This window comes from Argentina silus (genome assembly GCF_951799395.1).
Source record: "Argentina silus genome assembly, chromosome: 1".
In the NCBI taxonomy this organism is placed as follows: Eukaryota; Metazoa; Chordata; class Actinopteri; order Argentiniformes; family Argentinidae; genus Argentina; species Argentina silus.
The window spans coordinates 14,843,292-14,865,742 of record NC_139655.1 but is presented as its reverse complement, the minus strand read 5'-3'; the positions used below and the strand labels follow the sequence as shown (position 1 = coordinate 14,865,742).

At 43.6% G+C, this 22,451-nt stretch overlaps 2 protein-coding genes across 2 annotated transcripts; both read left to right on the top strand.

Annotated features, from left to right (window-relative positions):
* Window positions 1–861: 861 nt before the first annotated feature.
* her8a (hairy-related 8a) lies at window positions 862–3,143 on the top strand (the record flags this gene model as incomplete). The annotated part of the gene is given in 5 exon segments (XM_083671901.1): window positions 862–924; window positions 1,513–1,608; window positions 1,985–2,063; window positions 2,721–2,875; window positions 2,877–3,143. Coding segments are annotated over 5 exon segments (660 nt in total).
* A 9,182-nt stretch (window positions 3,144–12,325) lies between these two features.
* Window positions 12,326–22,287, top strand: gal3st4 (galactose-3-O-sulfotransferase 4). Its single transcript, XM_083694230.1, has 4 exons — window positions 12,326–12,600; window positions 13,575–13,691; window positions 15,105–15,414; window positions 16,311–22,287. Exons 1-4 carry the CDS (start codon window positions 12,578–12,580, stop codon window positions 17,346–17,348), a joined length of 1,488 nt encoding a protein of 495 aa, XP_083550356.1. The 5' UTR covers window positions 12,326–12,577; the 3' UTR covers window positions 17,349–22,287.
* Window positions 22,288–22,451: the final 164 nt, after the last annotated feature.

Below are 22,451 nucleotides of genomic sequence, written 5' to 3'. Positions count from 1 at the left end.
TCTCTTTTGTGTCTGTTGTGGAGAGTCTGGAGGGGGTGGGGAGTTTATTGCTCTTCGACACACAGGCCGGGCCTACATTACCTTGATGTATGAATCAATAGCATACATTTTTAGTCTGATCTAGGATTTCCGATTGCTTGTTTATCAACTGTTACTCAACTGACTTATTGCAGACTAGTTTTATCATGATTTATTATTTACATTTATATTATTTATTATTTATTTATTGCCAGTCTTAATTAATAGTTTTTATAAAAACTTAGCCTAAGTTCATATTTGTGACATCAACTGATTAGTAATTACTGAATTGCCTAAAACACACATCATGTCAGTTATACTAATGCGTTATCAAAACATTAGCCCAAAGGCCTATAGCCTACGCGCCAAATCACATAGACGTCCGAGCTGACATCGCCCATCCATAGTAACACTCTCTATAGACAATCAACTAGCCTACTTTGCGCATCACCTTCTCGAACTCTGCGCTCAACAGGTCGCCCCCTCCCCTCGCCATTCTCCAGCTTGACAACAGCGGGGAGAATCGGACCCTGTGCCATGAAACGTGCCCGCGGCGGGGCTGTGGGAAAGTACGGGGGACAGAGCACCCACATTGTCATGGTAATGTTGGTGGGTGGAGGTGTCGGGGGGCCGACGCTGCGGTGCGTAAAAGCCTTATAACACAAGGGAGAAAGCCTGCCTTTACCTCTCTCACTTATTTCTCTGTCCGTTTCTACATTCGTTCACAAGGCAGTAGGCCTAAACACTACTATAGGAGTTTTGTGAGTGTAAAGCTGTGTGGACAGAGAAGGGTCAATAGGACACAGAGGTTTACTTTTGGGTTGGTGCGCCTTGCAGCTAAGGATGACGGCATCTAATATGGGAAATGCCCCGGAGAGGAATTCTAACGCCAAAGAAGAACGAAAGGTAATAAAACATTCTTGTGGTTTTTGCTTTAGAAATAAGACTGAATAAACTAACAACCCAAGCGAGGAGTGAAAAGAGAGGGTAAAAAAGTTGTTCATGCTAAGTTTTCCTTCCAATATTTGGACATTTGTATTGCATAATTGGATGCAGGCAAATGGGCTTTATTTTGCTGAGTCGTTTTTGATAAGCCATGCATATTTGCAGATTGGCGCAGTTCTGCAGAAATTGCATGCATTCATACATGCGCGCATTGCGCTAAGGTTAGTTGAGTTTGAATATTTGGATCAACTTGTGGGGGGTGCTATATGAGGCGCTCAAGGCTACAGGGTGGTGAACCCACTGTTGTTGAATTTAACCCAATAAGTCAAATTTCCACAAATGTTTCAATCGTTAATTGGCTAGATATATAAATCATTTTTCATACATTTAACACTTTTAATAATCACACAAATTATCAAAAACATCCAACACAGTAATAAGAAATGAATAGAACAAAAAGAAAGAAAGAAAAAATCAACATCCAGGTATAAACTGATTAATCAATACACAATAAAGTTATAACTGATTGGATGTGTATTTGATTGACAGCTGCGGAAGCCTCTGATTGAGAAGAGGAGGCGGGAGCGCATCAACTGCAGTCTCGAACAACTCAAGGGGATCATGGTGGACGCTTACAACCTGGACGTAAGGATGCACATACACGCGCAAACACACTAACTTTTAGTCATTTTCTGATGTGACCGACACCTGTACTCGCTTTCCTCGTATGGATTTCGGGTTCTAATGCTATAAGGAATTCAAATTTAAGAAACGTAGATGTTTCAAGACACATGACCATCAAAAAGCTTGTTGACAGCGGTGGGATTCGAACCCACGCCTCCGAAGAGACTGGAGCCTTAATCCAGCGCCTTAGACCGCTCGGCCACGCTATCACATAGACACAGCCTATGGGAATACGTTTCTACACGGTTATAAAAAGGCATATATGTGTATGCATTGGTGTTTCATGTTCTTTCTATCTTTTTCCATCCTTCATTTGCCGTTGCCCTGACTATTGTAGCAATCTAAGCTGGAGAAGGCTGATGTGTTGGAAGTCACGGTACAACATATGGAGGGACTGCAGAAGGGACATGGGACAGGTAAACAGCAACTAGCATAACAGTTGAAACACCCTGCATCAGGTGGGAAATGTGTAGGCTTTTGATCAATCATGATTTTTAGAATACAGTGCAAAGTTCTTTCAAGTTCTATTCCAGTTATGAGCTAAAGGAAGTTCTGAAAACCCCCTGATGGGCGGGATTATCATGCATTGTCAGTCATTTACTAATGTGACCCAATAGGAGTGCTTCACTCAACATGTCAAAGAGCTCCTATTGGGTCAAATCAGTGAAATGATTGACAGCAACTGGGAGACTGGGATTCTAAAGCCTAAGACCCCCTCAGTACTCTGATCACATTTCTTTCTGTAAACTGAACATCATACTTGACAATGTAATTTTCATTTACGTACAACTAATCTAAATACCATGTATCATGCTGTGTTTATGATAATTTATATCATATATCTATATGATAATAAATATCATATGTATTTGTATGTGCCAACACCATCTATATACTATATATCCTGTTGTATTGCCCTCCCCTGCTTACTCTCATATCCATTCACAACACCATAATAAGACAATACATCTATCAACCAGATATACCATTGCACTGCCTGTACAACACCACATGTTGTGTGCTGATAATCCCAGTTTGCTCACCGCTGCCCCCCTGTGGCTATATATCTCCAGGCAGCCCAGGTCCCAGTGCTGGCTTTGAGTCCCGTCAGCGCTACAGCAGCGGCTACATCCAGTGTATGCATGAGGTCCACAACCTGCTCCTGAGCTGCCCCGGCATGGACAAACCCCTGGGGGCTCGCCTGCTCAACCACCTGCTCAAGTCCCTGCCCCATCTCAGCTCAGAGACTGGGAGTACTGGGAACACTGGGAGCCCCAATGGTGCTGTCACTACCGGTGGGAGTGGGGGTAGTTGTAACAGTAGCCCCCTCCCAGGCTCTGGCCCGGCCTCCCCACCCCAATCCCCCCTCTCCCTCCCCTCAGGTGCTCCATTCCGGCCTCGGCGCTTACAGCTCCACGCCCCGGCATCCCCCTCACCACCAGCACACCCCCAGCCTCCCAGTCCCTCACATAGAGCCCCCCTGGTGCAGCTACTGAGGGAGGGGAGGGGGATTGAAGGTTGGGTGAGAGAGCAGCCTGCCTCCCCTACCAGTTCACCCCCTTTCTCCCCCAATCTCCAACCCGGTGTGCTACACCCAGCTCTGCCCCCTTTCTTCCCTGGGGGGGACCCATCTATGTGGAGGCCGTGGTGAAGGAAGAGAAGACCACCCCTCCCTCTTCACAAGATTAAGATTATGTGCTCACTTGGTTGGGGTCAATTCCATTTCTAATTCAGTTAATTCAGGACATGAATTGGCATTCAATTCTTCAATACAAAATGTCCTGTTATTAGGCCTATCTGTGAGGATTTTGCCAATATCCTGAATAGAAAAGGAATTGACTTGAATTTCAGAGTCAATCTTATGCTCTCTGTTCAACTGTAAGTTTCTTGATTAAATACAAGAACTGGTTCAGAAAATACTGGCCTAGACAGTTGGCTCAAGTCCAAGTGGATCTGCAGTTTCACTTATGTAAATTGAAAAACAACATGTTGTGGTGCGACTGGGAGACTGCAGCCATTTATGAACATGGATTCTTTGCTCTGCACTATTAGGCAACACTCCCAGTTCTATTACATGGCTTTTACTGTACATTTCTGATCACTTCTCAAACCTCCCAAGACATGGATAAAATGAAGGATAAAATGAAGTTACTATTCGCTAAAGTAATGTTGCTACTTTCATTTGTACAGTTTTTTGATAGATTTTTCTTCCTATGATATTACAAATGTTAAACTCAAAGGATGAAACATTGTATTCATTATTTTGTTCACTGATTTGATATTGAATAATTAGCTTCTTGTTTCATATCCAAGTTTTCTGATTATTAGCTCAAATATAAACTACTGTACTTCCTTGTACTTTACAAGTAGTGCGACTGTAGGCGGCCTCATATTGAAGCAGCCAGGGTGTATAAGCTGTTGATGTTTTTGTGTTAAAATGCATTCTAAAATGATTACAATGTCTCCAGTGGTTTGTGTTGAATCATGTCTCAGGGGAGGGAACATATAGCCTCATATAGCCCTCAGTCCTACTACTGTAACACCTGGACATGGATGCAGCAAATTAATGCAGGCACGGCAGATGAAAAATACCTGTTTAGCTCTGGTACAAAACATCAGCTCTCAGCTTCTGAGATATATGTTTTTGTTGTACATTGTCCCTGTCAAATAAACCTAATAAATACAAAAACATACTCTACCATGCTACCATTCCATGTCTCCTTTCCTAGTTTCCTTTCCTTCTTAGCCACTGATGTAAAATGATCAGATATATGCCAAGTTCTTTCATCTATAAGTGGTTATGAGGGAGATTAGTTATTGATGTACTGTGTTACATTTAGATGTATTTAGTCTGCTTGAGGCCATCTGCTTGAGGTCAACTTTCAGTGTTCAGGTTTATTGTCTTCTGTAATGAATACATTATAATAATTACATTTTTATCCATTTCTAATGAATCCTTCATATCCTAGCATGTGTTACAGTATGTTGTAACAGAGTCTACTTTATAGCGACAGATCCAATCACTGTGAGACTACAAGGCAGGGGCGGCCATATTTGTCACAAAAAACATTCATGAAGTTTGGTTCTTTTATGAATTTATTATGGGTCTTCTGAAAATGTGACAAAATCTGCTGGGTCAAAAATATACATACAGCACCTTGAACTATCAATTTTGTTAATGTAGAAAGTTGTGTCAATCAAATTTGCTTTGTGGCATGGCCTCTTAACTTCTTATGAGTGATTATGACTGACTACAGCTGCTACTGCCATTACATACAGTTTTATTACTACTGCTATAATGTATACACTATTCCCAAGATTACTGGTAAGAAATTACTTATAATTAGTTTACTATAAGTGTCCGCTATGTGATAGCGTGGCCGAGCGGTCTAAGGCGCTGGATTAAGGCTCCAGTCTCTTCGGAGGCGTGGGTTCGAATCCCACCGCTGTCAGCAACGCTTTTGACGATACTGCGCTGAAAGAACGGACATTATAACATTAAAAAATGTTACGTCAAATGGGTAACATTATCAAAATATATATTCCATTCCATATAATATAGGACATGCATAATGTTCCACAAATAGAACAGGATATTACTTTGGTATAAAACGAATCATGTATTTCGAGACGCAAGCCTACCTACGACATACATTATTCTAGCCATAATTTATCCTATACCATATTTTCACCACTAGATGTCTCTAGTGTTTGGGAAATTACCTTTTGAGGAACTCTAGGCATTTGTGACATGATCGTCACTCATATAGTCACATTCCCCAAAATTCACAAACGTGTCTCCTATTTGCAGTGGACCCAACTCAAATAGGCTTTTGTTTTTTATTTGTACCTCCATCTTACTGTGTGTGTGCGTGCGTGTATATGCGTGTGAGCAGAATTAATGGTGAAATTATATCCATAAGCACATATAGGCTATTGCACACTTAAATCCATCCTTGAGAGAGAGAGAGAGAGAGAGAGAGAGAGAGAGAGAGAGAGAGAGAGAGAGAGAGAGAGAGAGAATGTGGAGTAGTTGAAAACAGATCCAGCTGGAGAGGGATGTGGGTGGGGTATAGAGGCGAGTGGGAGTTGAATGAGTTACACATGTGAAATGTTGCTGTCTAACTCTGGAGGCCCCTCAAAGTAATGTGATAGTCCAACAGGCTAGTCCACTTTCAGGCATATCAACCTGACACCCACCCACCCACCCACCCACCCACACACACACACACACACACACACACACACACACACACACACACACACACACACACACACACACACACACACACACTTATTTCCCCACAGTTAAAGGAGCAAAGGTTTGAGACAAAATCATCTCTCTCCATCTCTCAGGGGCCTAGAAAGCTCTGTTCTCGTGCGGGGCTCGTGATCTCCGGAGCCCCCCTCGAGTTTCATTATCCCCGGCCAGCAGCGCGAGAGGAGAGCGTATGAATGGCGCGTTTGTTTCAGCAGGAATATTGTAATGCTGGGGCAACATGGGGGTGCGAGAGAGAAGCAGAAGAACACTGGAGCATGGAGTTCACTGTGTGTGCATTTATGTTTCTCTACACACGCTCTCAATATTGTAGCGATCCTGTCCGACTATGTACGCATAATAGTAAATTAACTTTGATCAGAAATACGGCACATAATTAGGCGTATAACATTACCAGAGGTCTATCTGAAATAGTTGGAACTTGTAGCCTAAGGAAAATAAATAGGCTATTAACCAATTTTAGTTGCTTTATAAATACATATTTAAAGATATAGTACTAAGAACAATAGTTTTATAGCCAATAATGATAATAAAACAGATTGTCGAGGAATAAAGCACACACACACACACACACACACACACACACACACACACACACACACACACACACACACACACACACACATTCTGTGGCTACTGAAGGGGAGAGGGGGGAGGTAGGCTCGGGCAGGCAGTGACAGACTGGGAGTGAAGGAGGGAGGGATAGAGGAGTTGGGGGGAGGAAGGATTGATTGTTCCAAGTAGGCTGCAGGAGACTTGACTGCACACTCTCCAAGTCAGAGGACACGCAAAACGGATGATTTCGTCCATCCTTTAATTTGTGTTTTAGTCCAGTAGCCTACTTTTCCCGCCAACACGAAAAACTTTCGAAGATATCACATCGTTAGCGAAGTTGCATCCCGGAGTGGAGCGCTACTAGCCCGACGAGTGGACACTGACAGACTGGCTTGACTCAAGAATATGATCGAGGAGAGATGAGCGGTGACTGTTAGCTGTTGTGGGCTACTCGTATTTCTCTGGAAGGGTAGCCTATATCGAGGAAAACCCTTGTCCAGGCGGCGTCTAGACCATATTATAAGTTAGAGGGTGAGTACTTTTCTCATAAAAGCATTATTTTTGTGTGTCCTTCTGTCTACTTTTGCATAGACCAGTCCAGCTACTCAGTTGGTCTGGACAGTTAGTCGCAATTCATACCGCTAATAATAACTTAGGGAAAAAAAGAAAAGAAAACAGACCACGTTCACACGAGAAATTCTTCATAGAGCTCACACAAACACAAACATATTTATATAACTACTATTTTCTCATGGGTCTCTCAACTGCTTTGTCAATATTTCTATCTACTTGAGTGAGAGAGAGTATTTCTATCAACATATTTGAGTAAATATTTGGTACTTTTGTGGTAGCAACTGATGTCAATGCATGCCTTCGTGAATCGATCAACAAGTTAGCGGGGCAACTGCCCTTCTGTTGCATTTAGACAGCTTATGGCCGGCATTTGGTCGATCAGTGGCCGGTAATCTTTAGTTGATCCTATTTGCTGAGGCACTACTTGTTGTTGTGGTGGTGGTCAAGCAGGACCCTGTCATCTATTATGACAAGTTGACATCTAGTCAAGTTCAAGCCTAAGGGGATATAGAGGTTTGGTTTACACCCTGGTCTCCAGATAGTCAATAATGTGTTTGTCAGTGTAGACAACCCAATTTTATGGCTCTCAATTTCCATCATGAGGTCCCTGATTAGATTTGTTGTTATGATTCACAGCACCGTGAAAACAAGGGGTTGGAAACATAAGCTGGAATCTGAATTATTTTCATTCAATTTATAGAATATAAATGTATTTTTTATGGAATATAGGCTAGACTAACTGCATTATTGTTCAATGACAAGTTCATTGGTATTCCTGTTATTGGTATGACTAGTTTCTTGACAGTAAAGTGTTTACTTAGGAAAAAGTAGGCTACTATTCTGTGCATCCTGACATTTATTTAGATTTGCTGTAGTCAAACATCATATACTGTATATGAAGCATCTAACATACCATTGATGCGTCCAGCTGGCATTGTATCATGGTGGTTGCATGGTATCACCCATACTGGGAGCTTCAACCTACACTGCAGTCAAATCCATGTCCTAACACCATTAGCATCTATAGAGACACCTATGGTGGGACATGCTATTCAACGATCCATGATAGAGTAGAATAGATGATAGCTGAACACAGAAGGAAGATAAAGTACTCTATTTTTTGCCAAATACATAATGTCATGTTTACTGTGGCCTTCTAGAAACTGTAAAGCTCCTTTATCAGCTGTTCAATCAGAACAAGCTATGTTAGCCCTGGTCTGGAACCAAAAGCCTGATACAGTTCCTAAATCCATTCCATGCATTACAATGAGCCTGTCCTCCAATTTCTACCTACACTAGCCTCCACTGCTGTGCTTGGGTCCCTAGCATTGAAAAAGCACACATCTTTATTGAGGATTCTCTTGGTTCTATTGCACACATCTCAGGGTCTGGCCTCCGAGAGCCACAAGACTATATTATGCTGTGTTTCAATATCCACACCATCTTAAAATTCATGGCTAATACATGGTTTTTCATTCTACTTGGTATGCTAGTGTGGATTTCTGGAACATTGCTTTTGTGTAGCCTGACCTTCCACCAGAGGAGACTTGTGGAGTAGAAATCGGAGGACGGGCTCATTGTAATGCATGGAATGGAATGAGGAATGGTATCAATCGCTTCATGCATTACAATGAGCCCGTCTTCCGATTTCTACCTCCACCAGCCTCCCCTGTCCTTCCACCCCACCCTACTGTAAGTGTATACCATACTCCCCTGTCTGCTGTGTGGACAAGCCGTACAATAGCCTACAGTCTGTTGAATAATACAGTGTAGCTCTGCGACGTGTGTGGCCACAGCACTGTGAAATATTCATGCACACAGAGAGAACTGGGCCATGGGGGGACAGACCAGTACAGTACCATAGCCTACCACAGTGAGGAGTCTATGGTTTATGTAGCCTAACTCATACCAAGAGTTCTGGGCTACCAGTAGTATCAGTAGGCATACATACCAACATATAGCCTCTTTCCTCATCATGTCTACGTTCTTCATTCCTGTCAAAAGTTCTTGTGACATGACGTGACAGTGTGTCACAGACACAAACAGATGGGGATCTCAATGACAATGGTGATCGAGGTGGCAGTGGTGTATGTGTGTGAGTGAGGGACGATGATGACGATGATGACGGGGGGCATTCGAGGCATTCAGATCAAACTTCCAGATCTCAGCTTTACCACTGAGACCACATGGCACCTCTCCCCTTGAACAGATGCTGCTGCCGAGATGCACGATGGGCAGCTGGTACTGGAAGGCTTAGGTGTGTTACTTCGCCAAGGTCCCAGGCCACAGTTAACCGATTAGAGGCTTTAAGGCTAAATATAGGCCTCTCCTACTCCTGGCTCTGCTGCTGGGATCCTGCTGGGCTGCGTCTCAATCCACTAAAGTTGTCTCCTTGGTAACACTTAAGATTATACCTGTGTAATAGCCTAACACTTAACAAAGTTATTTCTCTTTTGACATTGTTTTATTTAGCCTATGTAACCTTTATTTTGGCTGGGGAATCCCATTGAGACCAAGGTCTCTTTTTTAGGGAGGTCCTGCATACACATAGTTTACAACCATACATCATATACAATTACAACATTATTAAACACAATCAAGAAAAACAACCACATTTTTCAACAAAGAGGTCCTCCATCAAGATGTTACATTGCTATTGTAAGTGAGTTTGCAATTGCTCCGTATAGTATATGATATTGGGTTTTGTTATAAGTGGAAGTCGGAACAGGCCCTATTCCATTTGTTTAATAACAACAACAAGATGTTGGCTTTTGTTGGTTTCAATGGAAAGTTTTGGTGCAAGAGGGCCTGAAGGTTGCCCTGGCTGGGAGCCTTTCCACCCCGCCTGGACAATAATCCAGTAAACTCTGGACAGGGTGAGTGTAACTGCAACTGCTTCACCAATCTATCCAGTCCTATCAGATCCACAAAGGGTAGTGAACAAGGGCAGCAGAATGGAAGGGAACAACAGTCTGGATTGAGATGTGGCCTAGGTGGGCCTAAGCTTGATAGGTGCCCTGATTGAAGCTTAGCCAGGGAGGCCGTAGAGGAACTGTCTCTGACACATGATACGATTGTCCTCTGGCTCACTGCCAAACACACAAACACACACACACACACACACACACACACACACACACACACACACACAAAGATGCATAGTCATGTTATGCTTTTTCTGAAGAAGCAAAACATTGCTTCAGTTGGAATAAATGAATTGCACTGGAGCAAGAGTTTCTGAAATTTCAAACTCCACCTTGCGAAAAGAAGGTGTGTTATCTTGTTATAACATGACATCCTAACCTAGCCTCTTCCCAAGGCTATATTGCGCATATGAGCCTGGAATAACAATGACTCAAACCTGGCTTTAGTGGGAGTGAATTATAGTGAATTACAACTAGATTCAAATGAATTCTTTATTCTTTATTGTTCAATCCAAAGCAGGGTTTTCCTCCTCATTTTGAAATGACATTGAAACGACAATGTTGCTGAAGAACCATTTGCCCTCTGAATGAGCAGAGGGCAGATTCTAAATAAACAGACTAGAGTGCAAGCTGGAAATGTCGGCAGTGCAGTGTTTTCCCCGAGATATGGTCTTAGGCGGGGTACAATAATGAGGCCCCAAAATCAGCATCAATACCTGCCAGAAGCAACTTTTCTTTCAGGATCTATGGAAGACAACATTTTAGGCAGGGCAAAGCATATCCAGGCAGGGGGGCATGTCTCTGCCTATCCAATGGTAGGGGAAACCCTGACGCAGGGCTAACGTTCAAGGGGTTGGCTGGCTGGTTGCTTGGTTGATTGGTTGGTTGTACATTGCTGACATAGAAGCAGCAGCAGCAGTGTAAGATTACTGGTCGGCTACACCATAGGGGAAATCAGAGCTCTGGTCGACTCACTGATTGAAATGCATCCGCTGCAATATATACTGTCTCTCAGCAGGACAGCTCAAGGCCTGGTCTTCTCTTCTCTTCTCTCACTCCCTCTCTCCCTCTCCTTCTTTCTCTCTCTCCCACCCCCCATCTGCTGCAATATACTGTCTCTCAGCAGGACAGCTTGAGGCCTGGTTTTCTCTTCTCTTCCTCCCTATCTCCCTCCCTTTCTCTCTCTCTCTCTCTCTCTCTCTCCAACCCCCCCATCTGCTGCAATATACTGTCTCTCAGCAGGACGGCTCTAGGCCTGGTCTAGTCTTCTCTCCCCCCCCCCCTTCTCTCTCTCTCTCTCTCTCCAACCCCACTCATCTGCTGCAATATATTGTCTCTCAGCAGGACGACCCCAGGCCTGGTCCAGTCTTCTCTTCTCTTCCTTCTTTCTTTCTCTCTCTCCCCCATCCACTACAATACTGTCTCAGTAGTAGCTTACTCCAGGCCTGTGCTAGTTTTCTCTTCTCTCCCTTTCTCTCCCTCTCTCTCCCTCTCTCTCTCCACCCCCATCTGCTGCAACACTGTCCCAGAGTCAGACCCATTTTAGCCTTCTAAAATAGGTCTTCTTTTACCTTCCCTCTCTCTCTTTCTCACACCCCCTCATCCTCTGCAGTACTGTCTCTCAGGCCCGTCCAGCCATAGAAACACCCTTCACTTCACCCCCTGAAGTGCGAATGGCCCGCTGTACATGTCCCATCAATTATCACACATGATTGACTACCCTCGAAATCGCCACAGACTCATTTTAACATGGGAGCCCTCTTGGATTCTAACTGAAGTCTTCTTTGACATTTAGTATGACAATGACCTCTTGACTTAAATGTCATGTACATAACATCCATTTGTTTGACATTGAAGGCTGGCATGCTAATTGCGTGGTCATATTGCAAGTTCCTTCCTTTGCATATTATGTATATTTTGGGATTAATGCTGTCAAATAATACGTTTTTTTCCTAAAAAGATTGATTTTACCCATTGGCTAATTTATGTGTTCAAATTTTCCTTATTATTATGAATTATTATTATATATCAATATAGTGATATTATAGCACAGCACAGTTACAGCACAGCAGCGTCAGTGTCAGGTACCCAGAGTCCGTGTTTCCCCCTCCAGCTCTAGGTGAGTTCAGATGCGTTCAGTCTGCCTTGCGCCTGGATACATTTTTGTCAGCATCATCCAGGCAAACGAGCCGACCGAGGATAGATGCATGACGTCAGAGTGTGTGTCTGAACCGCCCCCTCCTCTCTTACACACACATACACACACACACACACACACGCGCGCACGCGCACACACACAAATCCAACCCCTTTCTCCATCCAAACCTGTTTTATTCCTGAGCAGAAGTAGCAGCGGAGAAAGCGCAATAAATAAACGAATACAGCTTGATATGCTCCGCATGGGTGAAGTCTACATCGTCACGCACAGTACATTCTGAAGCAAGCTTGCGGGACAATAATAACACTTTCATGCTGTATCTCTCGATGGCTTAAATTGTAACCCCGGCGGTTTCGCTTAGTCCACGGCCAGAGCCTCCGAGATGCACCGTGGCTGGCGTCAAGCGCTGCAAAATAACTCCGACAGCGGCCCGCTTCCATTATGGTTTTCAAACGGAGAGCGAGGTAAGAACACCCGGGCTGCAATGAAGGGGTTTTGCAATCCGAGGCGGCGGAAGATCGAGAGATAGAGAGGGCTTTGAAACCGGAGCTGAGATCGATACAGTGAAGACAGCGGGGTTTAGACTAGACTATATGCCTTGACAGGAGAGCGCTTCCCAACTAAACAAAGGCCTTTTCGTGCATTAATGCATTTCTTATCCCTCATTAAGCATGCATTTTTACATTATATAATTTGTGTTGAGCGTCTTAAAATGTAACTTCTTTGCACGGCAGGTTGAATGCTTGTCAATGGCTTTCTTTGACAGAATGGTTCTGCGATGTGGATAATATGTTTTTGTATATATCTCAACGGCTGTATATACTATACGGGGGTTGTTGTCTACCTACGCTTCTCTGCCGAAATATTTGCGCCCGAGTGAACCTGTCTGGACTGGAAGCATTTCGTTTACTGTCTGCACATTAAGAATCATTATAACAAGTGCATCTTGGTATTGCATTAGAGGCGCGCTTATTAATGTTACAGTAATGTGTTAACAATGTAACAATAACCGAAGTGGCTCACTGCATGTTATTTCACACCAGAGCAGACTGCAGACAGACAGACTGTCAGCGGTTTCATTACCACTTCCTCAGCTTATGTTGATATTTAGAGGCTGAGATATTGAGAAGAAGGGTAGGCTACTCCCACGATTTTTCACCAACTCGGTACCTCTCCCACATTCCAGTGTGGAACAACCCCTGTCCTGTACCCTTCATTGATTCATCTCTCAGTTTGCACACACAGCTTTAACCATAGAAAGAAAGAAAGAAAGAAAGAAAGGCAATGTAAGCCTATGGGTATTTACATCTAGACTGCAAATTTGCTGACTATGGCCCCTAATAACCTATAAGTCATATTTGTTTTGTGGCCCATGCATTTCTCTCTGTCTAACTCTTTCTCTTTCTTTCTCTCTCTCTCTCGCCTCCTCCCTCTCCAGGAGGATGCGGTGTCTGGGGTGCTATCGACTGGGGCCTCTGTGGCTGTGGAAAGCCCTGTTGGTGTTTGTGGCCATTGCCTTCGCTGGCCAGCTCCTGGGGGTCATCTTCAATAAAAGGTCAGAGGAGACACCAGACCTTGTAGCCTGCCCTGTTGCATGCCACATATCTTCTCTACTCCTACTCACCATTCTACAACAGAACAGTTGGAATTAGAATACAATAGTTCTAATAATTCTACTCCATTAATCATAACTCAAAGAAGAGAATAGAATAAACAATTATTTCTAAACTGTCCTGTGGTGACAATGGTGTCACCTAAGTGCTGGTTTATGGTCAACTTTGCCACCTACTCCATCTGAATCAGAAAGTACTAACAAGTGTTACACCATTTTCTGTCGCGTAAAAAGTTTTTTTACTAAGTTTTGTACTATTTAGTTTATGTTGATGTCCTCTGCTGCTAACAATCAACAAGACCAGACATGCAGAGTGTACTTCCCCTGTTTCTCTGATCAGTGTCCCTTGTGCTTCCCTGTTATGTGTGTTTAGTTGACCACCATGCTTTCGTTACCCCATGTGGGTGTCAAAAGAACACAGCATGTGGAGGAATTCAGGACTGGTTAGACAGGAACGCTAGGTTGCAGCTACTCCAGGGACTGAACACCCCGACTGTGGAAAAGTTGTATTACTCACTCTGTTACGAGGGAAAAGGCCTAGTTCAATGTACTGTAATTTGCTGTTTTCAATGTCAGAGTAGAGACACACCCTCATTATTTGGCTCCCCCCTTCCTCCCCCATCCTCCTCCTCCTCACTCTCTCCCTCTCTCTCTCCTTCCCTCTCTTCTTTCACATCTGGTAGTTTTCCCCTCGCTTCTGTTACCCCCGGGGGTTTTGGGTTCCGGCCTTATCCTTCTGTGGAGCACTTGTGTAACGGTGACTGAGGAAAGTGGACAAACAGAAATGCAAATCTTGGCTTTTATAGTAGTCTCTGAACTACGTGACTCATGACATTGATCTGAGGTAACCAAATAGGCCCTGCAGCTCTCCCTATTCTTCTCCTCTTCTATTCTGTACTCTACCTTCTCTTCTCCTGGTCTGAATGTAGGCTATGTGTGCTGCAGGGGAGGCTGGTGGAGGTAGAAATCAGAAACGCAAAAAAAAATCTAGAAAAAATAAAGGTTTTTAGTGGTAATCATATCAAAACAATGACATCATGATTCCTGTCCCCAGTACTGTGCAGCCAGACCAGTCAGAATTAAACAGGATTTATTCAATCAAAAAGGAAGCAGGACCAAGACACTGTTCACATTTAAAATGCCTTTATTTATTGTGGCATGTTTAGTACAACCAACACTATAAAAATGTGTTTGGGCATAGCCTTCATCAGGGAGTATACTACACACCCTCCACAGTGCTGTGCAGTACGACCAGTCATGCTCCCTCTCCTCTCTCCTCATTGGTCTAAATATGAGTTAACCATATGTGTTGGATCTATATTTCAATGACCATATTGTTATCCCCTTGCTTCACAGCACTGTGCAGGCCGACCGGTCGCGGTCCCTGTTCTCCCTGTCCTCCTCGGAGGCCCAGGGCCCGTCTCTGGGCTCCTGCCGACCCCACAACCACGTTATGTTCCTGAAGACCCACAAGACGGCCAGCAGCACGGTCCTGAACATGCTGTACCGCTACGGTGAAGAGAGGGAGCTGCGCTTCGCCCTGCCCCTGGGGTACCAGTTTGGCTACCCGCTGCCGTTCAATGCACACAGGGTCAAAGGGTACCGCGGCCCCCGCGTGGCTGACTTCAGCATCATGGGAAACCACATGCGCTTTAATAAGCCGGAGGTAAGAAATAGATGGGCGAATGGACATATTTTTGCTTTGATTTTTTGTTTTGTTTTTGCTCCCATTGCATTGTTTTAATGATCTATCTGCCGTTAGTCTGCAACTCACCTTAAGGTTTTGGGTGTTTGTCTTCACTCCTACCAATCAAGAGAAATAAATGAAACAAAAGATTAAAGAGGACACAAGGCAAATGAACAAGACATAACAAAGCGATTATTGTTCAACCTTTTGTCATATCGTTCTGTGTATTTGCATGACATGAATTTGTGATTTGCATGGACTGACATCTACTGTGGATTAGACCAGACCAGACCAGAGAGAGAGAGAGAGAGAGAGAGATAGAGAGAGAGACACAGAGACAGAGACAGAGAATAGAGAGAAGAATGTGAAGAATGAGAAGAATCCAATTTCCAATTTAAGTTCACAGCAAGCAACAAAATACACAAGTATACGACCAACATGATAAAGGGACCATTTAAAAGCACATATTCGAGGGAGAACTTCCTGGGGTCATTCATATCATTTGAAAACCCAGAGAGGATATGACATTTGAAAGGTGTAGTAGTTTTAACAGGATTTAGCCACAGCCACTGCAGTCAATTGTATTTATCTTAATAATTTTTTTCTGTTTTAATGTCACCCTAATGAAGCCATTATAGCCGGTGACATGGGTGAGGTGAAATAAAACACCCAACAATGAATAATCGTGACTAAGTTCTCCTTTTCCAAAGTTGCTCACTGTGTGTGTCCTGACCTACATTTCTTTGTTTCACAATTTATTTTCAACATCCTAACAAACATAGAGCACTTCATTTGAATGTTGCAATATAGCTGTTAAATGTTATAGCTTCCATTGCTGCCTTGCTCCTCCTGACCTTTGACCGCTCCTCTTCCAGGTGGACAAGGTGATGCCAGCTGACACGTTCTACTTCTCCATCGTGCGTGACCCTGTGGCGCTGGCAGAATCCTCCTACGCCTACTACAAAGCTGTGGCACCGGCCTTCAAGAAGGCCAAGGGGCTCGGAGACTTCACCAATGACCCCAGGAAGTACTACGACCCGCGGCTACGCAACAACCACTATGCTCGCAACCTCCTGTGGTTCGACTTTGGCATGGACCACAACGCCAACTTCACTGTGTCGCTGGCACGGAGGGGCGAGGCGGCGGTGCGCCGGGCCTTCAAGCTCATCCTGATCTCGGAGTACTTTGACCAGTCCATGGTTCTGCTCCGCCACGCCCTCTGTTGGCCGCTAGATGCTGTGGTCTCCTTCAGCCTCAATGCTCGCCAGCAGAAGCCCAGTGGAGGGAGCAGCTGGGTGGTGGGGAAGGCAGCCGCAGCCGCAGCGGCGCAGGCCCCCAACCTGGCTCTCACAGACGATCAGCGTCTAAAGCTCCGTGACTGGAACGCCCTGGACTGGCACCTCTACCAGGCCTTCAACCGCACCTTCTGGGAGGAAGTGGAGCGTTTTGGCAGGACCAGGATGGAGTCTGAGGTGACCCTGCTCCGGATACGGCGAGAGGTCCTGGCCCGGGTGTGCCTGCGCGACGGTGGGAGGCCCGTGGAGGCCAGCCGGATCCGGGACAAGACCATCCGGCCGTTCCAGAGCGGCCTGGTGAAGATCCTGGGCTACGAGCTCCAGCCTGGGCTGGACAATGCCACCCGTCAGGCTTGTCTGAGGATGATCAGGCCAGAGATCCAGTACAAAGATGTGCTAGATGCCCGGCAGTTCCCCAGGGCGGCTGGAGCACCCCAGGGGGCCGCTGTGATCGCGGCTGGGGGGGCCTACGTCAGGAAGGACAAGTCCCCCCTGAGGACAGGGGAGTTGGGGGGCAGGACGGGGGAGGAGGAGAGGGACTGGGACGGGAGCAGGTTGGTTGTGATTCGTAATAATCAGACACTGAGGCGAGGGGAGGGGAAGGGGAGGTTGAGATAGTTCTCTGTCCAAACTTAAAGCCTCTTAACTTGTATTTGACCTGACTGGACACTGAGCCTTTGTGCTGTAATAGTACACAAGAGAGAGAGAGACTCGTTGGGTGAGAAACCCGTCCCCCCCGGCCTCCAGCCCTCCCTGCACCTCCACTTTAAAACATTTTTCTTCTTTCACATTTTCTTATGGATGTTTCACTCTTATTATGACATATGTTCACATGGGCTTTGATATGAACGCTGGGAGTTTTTTTTGATGAGACTTATTTGACATAGCATTGCATTCGCTCCGCCAACTGTACAGCTTGAGTTTAATGCATGTTCACAAAGTCAGCACCAGCAAGTCTGTTTTAATAACTTTGGATATCCTTTAATGAGGACAGAAATATGAAAGCAGCCAGGCACACACACAAAATGGAAGAGCAGTGCGTCTGATTTGAGTTGTACGTCCTGAGACATGAATGATAATTAGGAGTCCATTCCTCTAAGGCAGTGTGGCGTAGAGAATGAAGTCCATGTGAACATATGTAGACCATTATACAGTATCTCAACATGGCTGCATCTCAAATGACAGCCTATCCTATATAGGCTACATGGGAATAACCTCTATATGGCTCTAGTCAAAAGCATTCTAAAAGTGGTGTAGGGTGTTATTTGAGAGTTGCACACTCTAGGCCTCAATGGATTTCAATGAGGTGAATCCTGTGTGTGTGAGAGAGAGATCGTAGGCTCTTAAAGCAGTGTTACAGCACTTCAGCACTGTGGTTTTACCTGGGCAAATGGAATAGCAACGACTCCATAGGAACCGTTTGATGATTTCACACATTACATTATTACATTATGTAATGTGTTGTGTTATGTAATGTGGAATACACAGTAGGGTTGGGCGGTATAACGGTAATACGGTATCCCGCGGGATTTGAAAATGCCCACGGTATGCTTTTCAATACCGTCATAAAATTTAAAATTTAAAATTTAAAAAAAAATCTATCAAACTGCCAAATTAAGCGATGTTTGTCAATTCACAACATGTACCAGCGCTGCTGCCAGCGTGGTCGGAGAAATAATTACAAGTGTAACTGTTAGGGTGCTGCACGTGACCTCTTCCACTTAAGAAAAAAAGATGACTAGCGCTAATGACTTGGTCCATAAAAAAATGCTACTGCTGCTATGTGGCATTATTTCGGGTTGCCACCCGACGATAAAATAGAGCCTGCAGATTTGGACTAGGTTATTTGCAAGATTTGCATGAAAAAGATGACGGCCAGAGATGGGAACACTAATGGGAACTAATCTACACTCACACCTCAAACTGAAACACCCATTAACAGCTGCACGGATGGGGATATCTGTCTGTATTAAGTGTTGCTGTCGGGTTCAAACAGCTATTCGCTGACGTGACGCCATACAGGTCGTTAACCGTCCACTTTGTCACACCCGACTGGAAACTACAGTCAAAATGCCTACAGACTAGCTTTTCCCCCCCAGAAAACCACAGGCGGACAACATTGTTGATGCACTCCGCACGGCACTTGGATGCGAATAAACTCTCGGCCATGACGACTGACAATGATAAAAATTTCAGCTGCCATCAGGGCCCTGAATTGGCCACGGCTCAACCTCAATCTGGCATGACAAACGCAGTGCAGGACCGGAGGCAACCGACAGACCGGGCCCTCGGAGTCTGCCGTGCAAAAAAAAAAAAAAAAAAAAAAAAGAAGCAAGCGGAATTAGGACTCCCAGAGCATAGTCTCATAACGGCAACTAAATAGATATTTTATAACAACAAATGATAGCCTATAGTCAATATGACATAGGACATGAGACAAGATATATTATTACGAATGCAGTGTGTGATGCTTCTTATTAAGGTATCATATTATGCTATCCAACTGTTTAGATTAGTTTGTCAACTGTGATCGGGATGTAAAGTTAAAATTATTGTTTAGGCTGAATGTCATACGGTATTGTAGTCACCACATAAATAATTCCGTTTTTCAATGTAGATTAAATATATGGAGCAAAGACACCTCCAGCCAGCCCCGCGCAACGTTATCTTTTTTCTCTCGCGGTAATACCGTATACCCCGGTATAAAGGACGGTATAAAGGTATGGAAAAAAATGATACCGCCCAACCCTAATGCACAGTATTTTTTTTACTCGTGTTTAATGTGAGCTACAATTCAGCACAGAGGCACCTCCTTACCAACATGTACATTTGTGCAGCTGCATGCTTATACAAACTTTGGTATGAATAACATACATTTGGACATATATACACACACACACACACACACACACACACACACACACACACACACACAATCACCCAAACACCCACTACTTCAAGTATGACAGTCTGAGTCATGGAGCTCTCATTGAAATGCACTCACACATCTCTCACACCTCACAAACCAGCCAGGGGCATAGAAAGTGTACGTGGTGTGAGGTGACACCAGAAGGGTGGATACAGACGGTACATAACACAAGGCCATCTGCTGGCTGGGATTTGGAATGCCACTGAAGCTCAGTTCCAGGATGTTGTTGGCTATCTGTCCAACTCTAGCACTTGAGTCCATGTCAAACATTAACGGCATGTGCCCTTGGTCTGTATCAGTGGAGGGTATGGGCTCATTGTAATGCATGCAACGGAATGAGGAATGCTATCGTTTGATACCATTCCTCATTCCGTTCCATGCATTATAATGAGCCTGTCCTCCAATTTCTACCTCCACCAGCCTCCCCTTGGTTTGTATCTGAAGTGGGAGGGGTGGAAAGTGTGGTGAAGCTGTGGTGAAGCTGTGGTGAAGCTGTGAAATCAGTGGTCTCAAACTCTGTTCCTGGAGGGCTGCAGTGTGCGTGCGTGCGTGCGTGTATTTGTTCCAGCCCAGCTCTAACTCACCTGAGCTACCTGATTAAGGTCTTGATGTTAGTTGATTAGGTATATCAAGGTTGAGTTTCCTGAAAGTTTAGTAGCAGAAGATTGTTCTTCCATTGCCTACAACAGGCTTTACAAGGCTTCCAGGGGAAACTGACCCTTGGTGTGTTATTGTTGGGCTGGGCAAAAAAACCATACATACACACCACAGTCTTCCAGGAGTTGAGTTTGAGTTCAGAGGCTGTGGGTACCAGGTGTCTGTGATGTGAATGGCTCTATTGGCTTATACATCTGAAGCAGATATTTTTTTAATTGCTTCAACATTCACAACTTCGAGACATCCTTCTAGAAGAAAAATAGGACTTGGCAGTTATGTTGCTGCTATGTCTATCATTGTGTCCACTTTGCCTTTTCTATGTCTTACATGTTAATGAACTACGCTTATGGCGGGTCTCTTACAGAAGAGCCCATTCTGCTGCCTCCATATGTGTAGTCTTTGCCGTGATCATGAGGTGAGGATATGGATTGATAGGAAGGAGGGAAATGTTGGGTGATGTGAATGTTAAAAATATGTTAATAACACTTTTAAAACTCTGTTACAGACTCTAAATTCAGTGGGAACTCAACCATTTCAGAGTCAAAAACACTAATACAGTTATTTTATTTGCCTTAGAATACAATACATTTAAGAATAGGGCTTTAAAATGACAGCTTGCTGTATTTATCGTTATCACTTTAAAAAACAAATCTTGTTGTATATATTGTATTTATTATTTTGATGATGTGTTGCTCTCCCAATTGGAGATGGTACGAGGGAGATATACAGTGTAAAGGTCTGACTGGAATTCACTGTTCATTTTATTGAAAAACATTCAAGAGCTAAGTGCAAACATACCTGCATTCACATAATGTCAATTTATAAAACTATGATCATAATATTAATAGTATACATAAGGCAAACACAAACACACACACAAAGATGTTATGTTATGTGCCCCAAATACATGTTTTTTTAAGTATTTATGCATGAAAATAATGACAGAATGCAACCACACGCACACACACACACACACACACACACCCAACCACCCACCCACACACACACACACATGGACACACGCACACACACACTCTCTCTCCCTGCACTTAAGAAGCAGAGCTATGCCCTGTGCACACATTTACCGACAGACTGTAAGTTTAATTTTGTTCTTCAAAACCTTGTTCTAAACTTGATTGATGGGATTTCTATGGTACTGTGATAATCTACTATGTACGTAATAATACATGACTATTACCACTCATGAGAGTGAGAGTCGGGTCACATGTTGTATGTACTGTATGTATGTCCAGGTCAGGAATGGTACACTACTACTGAAATAAAGGTTATCGGGTTGAAGCATATACTCACTGAAGATCTCTGTTTCAACTTTTTAACATCTTCTCAATGCCATTCAGTTACAACAGTGTACAATGGTGACATTCTGGAAAAGTGAAAAGATACTGTCTTGAATTTGAAGTCAGGAGGAAATACAGTCTGGGATTTTGTCGGTCTACTTTTAAGGTTCACCAAAGAGTAGTTTATGTACTTCTTTGTTCTGGATTGAAGGGATGTTATTGTTATCAATGTCACTGTGAAGTTATACACAATCTGGATAAGGGGATACTCAACCTCCAATTTGTTATGGTTAATCAGAAAGAAATTGGAATATCATTATTCTTTTTAAATGAAATACCATTATGTTTTTCATGACGTTGATGACAGCAGTCTCTAGAAATTAAACAGTATGACTCCATCGAATTTTCCGGTTATTTTACTGACTGCTATTGCATTCTGATTTGACTGTGTATTTAAACTGTAAGCCAACTCAGTTTTTGTCTCATGAAATACTCAATAGTGTTTGGAAGGAATCAAATTCCCACTGAAATTGTAACTCCCATCTATTGTGTTCTCTTTAACAGAATGCTTTTTTTTTTTTTTGAATGAGGTTTTGCAGGTCATGAAATATTTCAGAAACAATATTTATTGCATCTCTCTTTGTTACTTGAAGTTGTTCATAACTTAATTGTTTGAAACCTCAATATATATATATATATACGATATGTATATGTATATATCTATATCTATATGATCTGTGTACATTCATTGGTTTTACTTTGTTCTCTTGTATGAAATAAAAGCAAATCTTTCCTTAACAGCATTGACTGTCTGTCTGTATTTTATGTGAAAAGCTT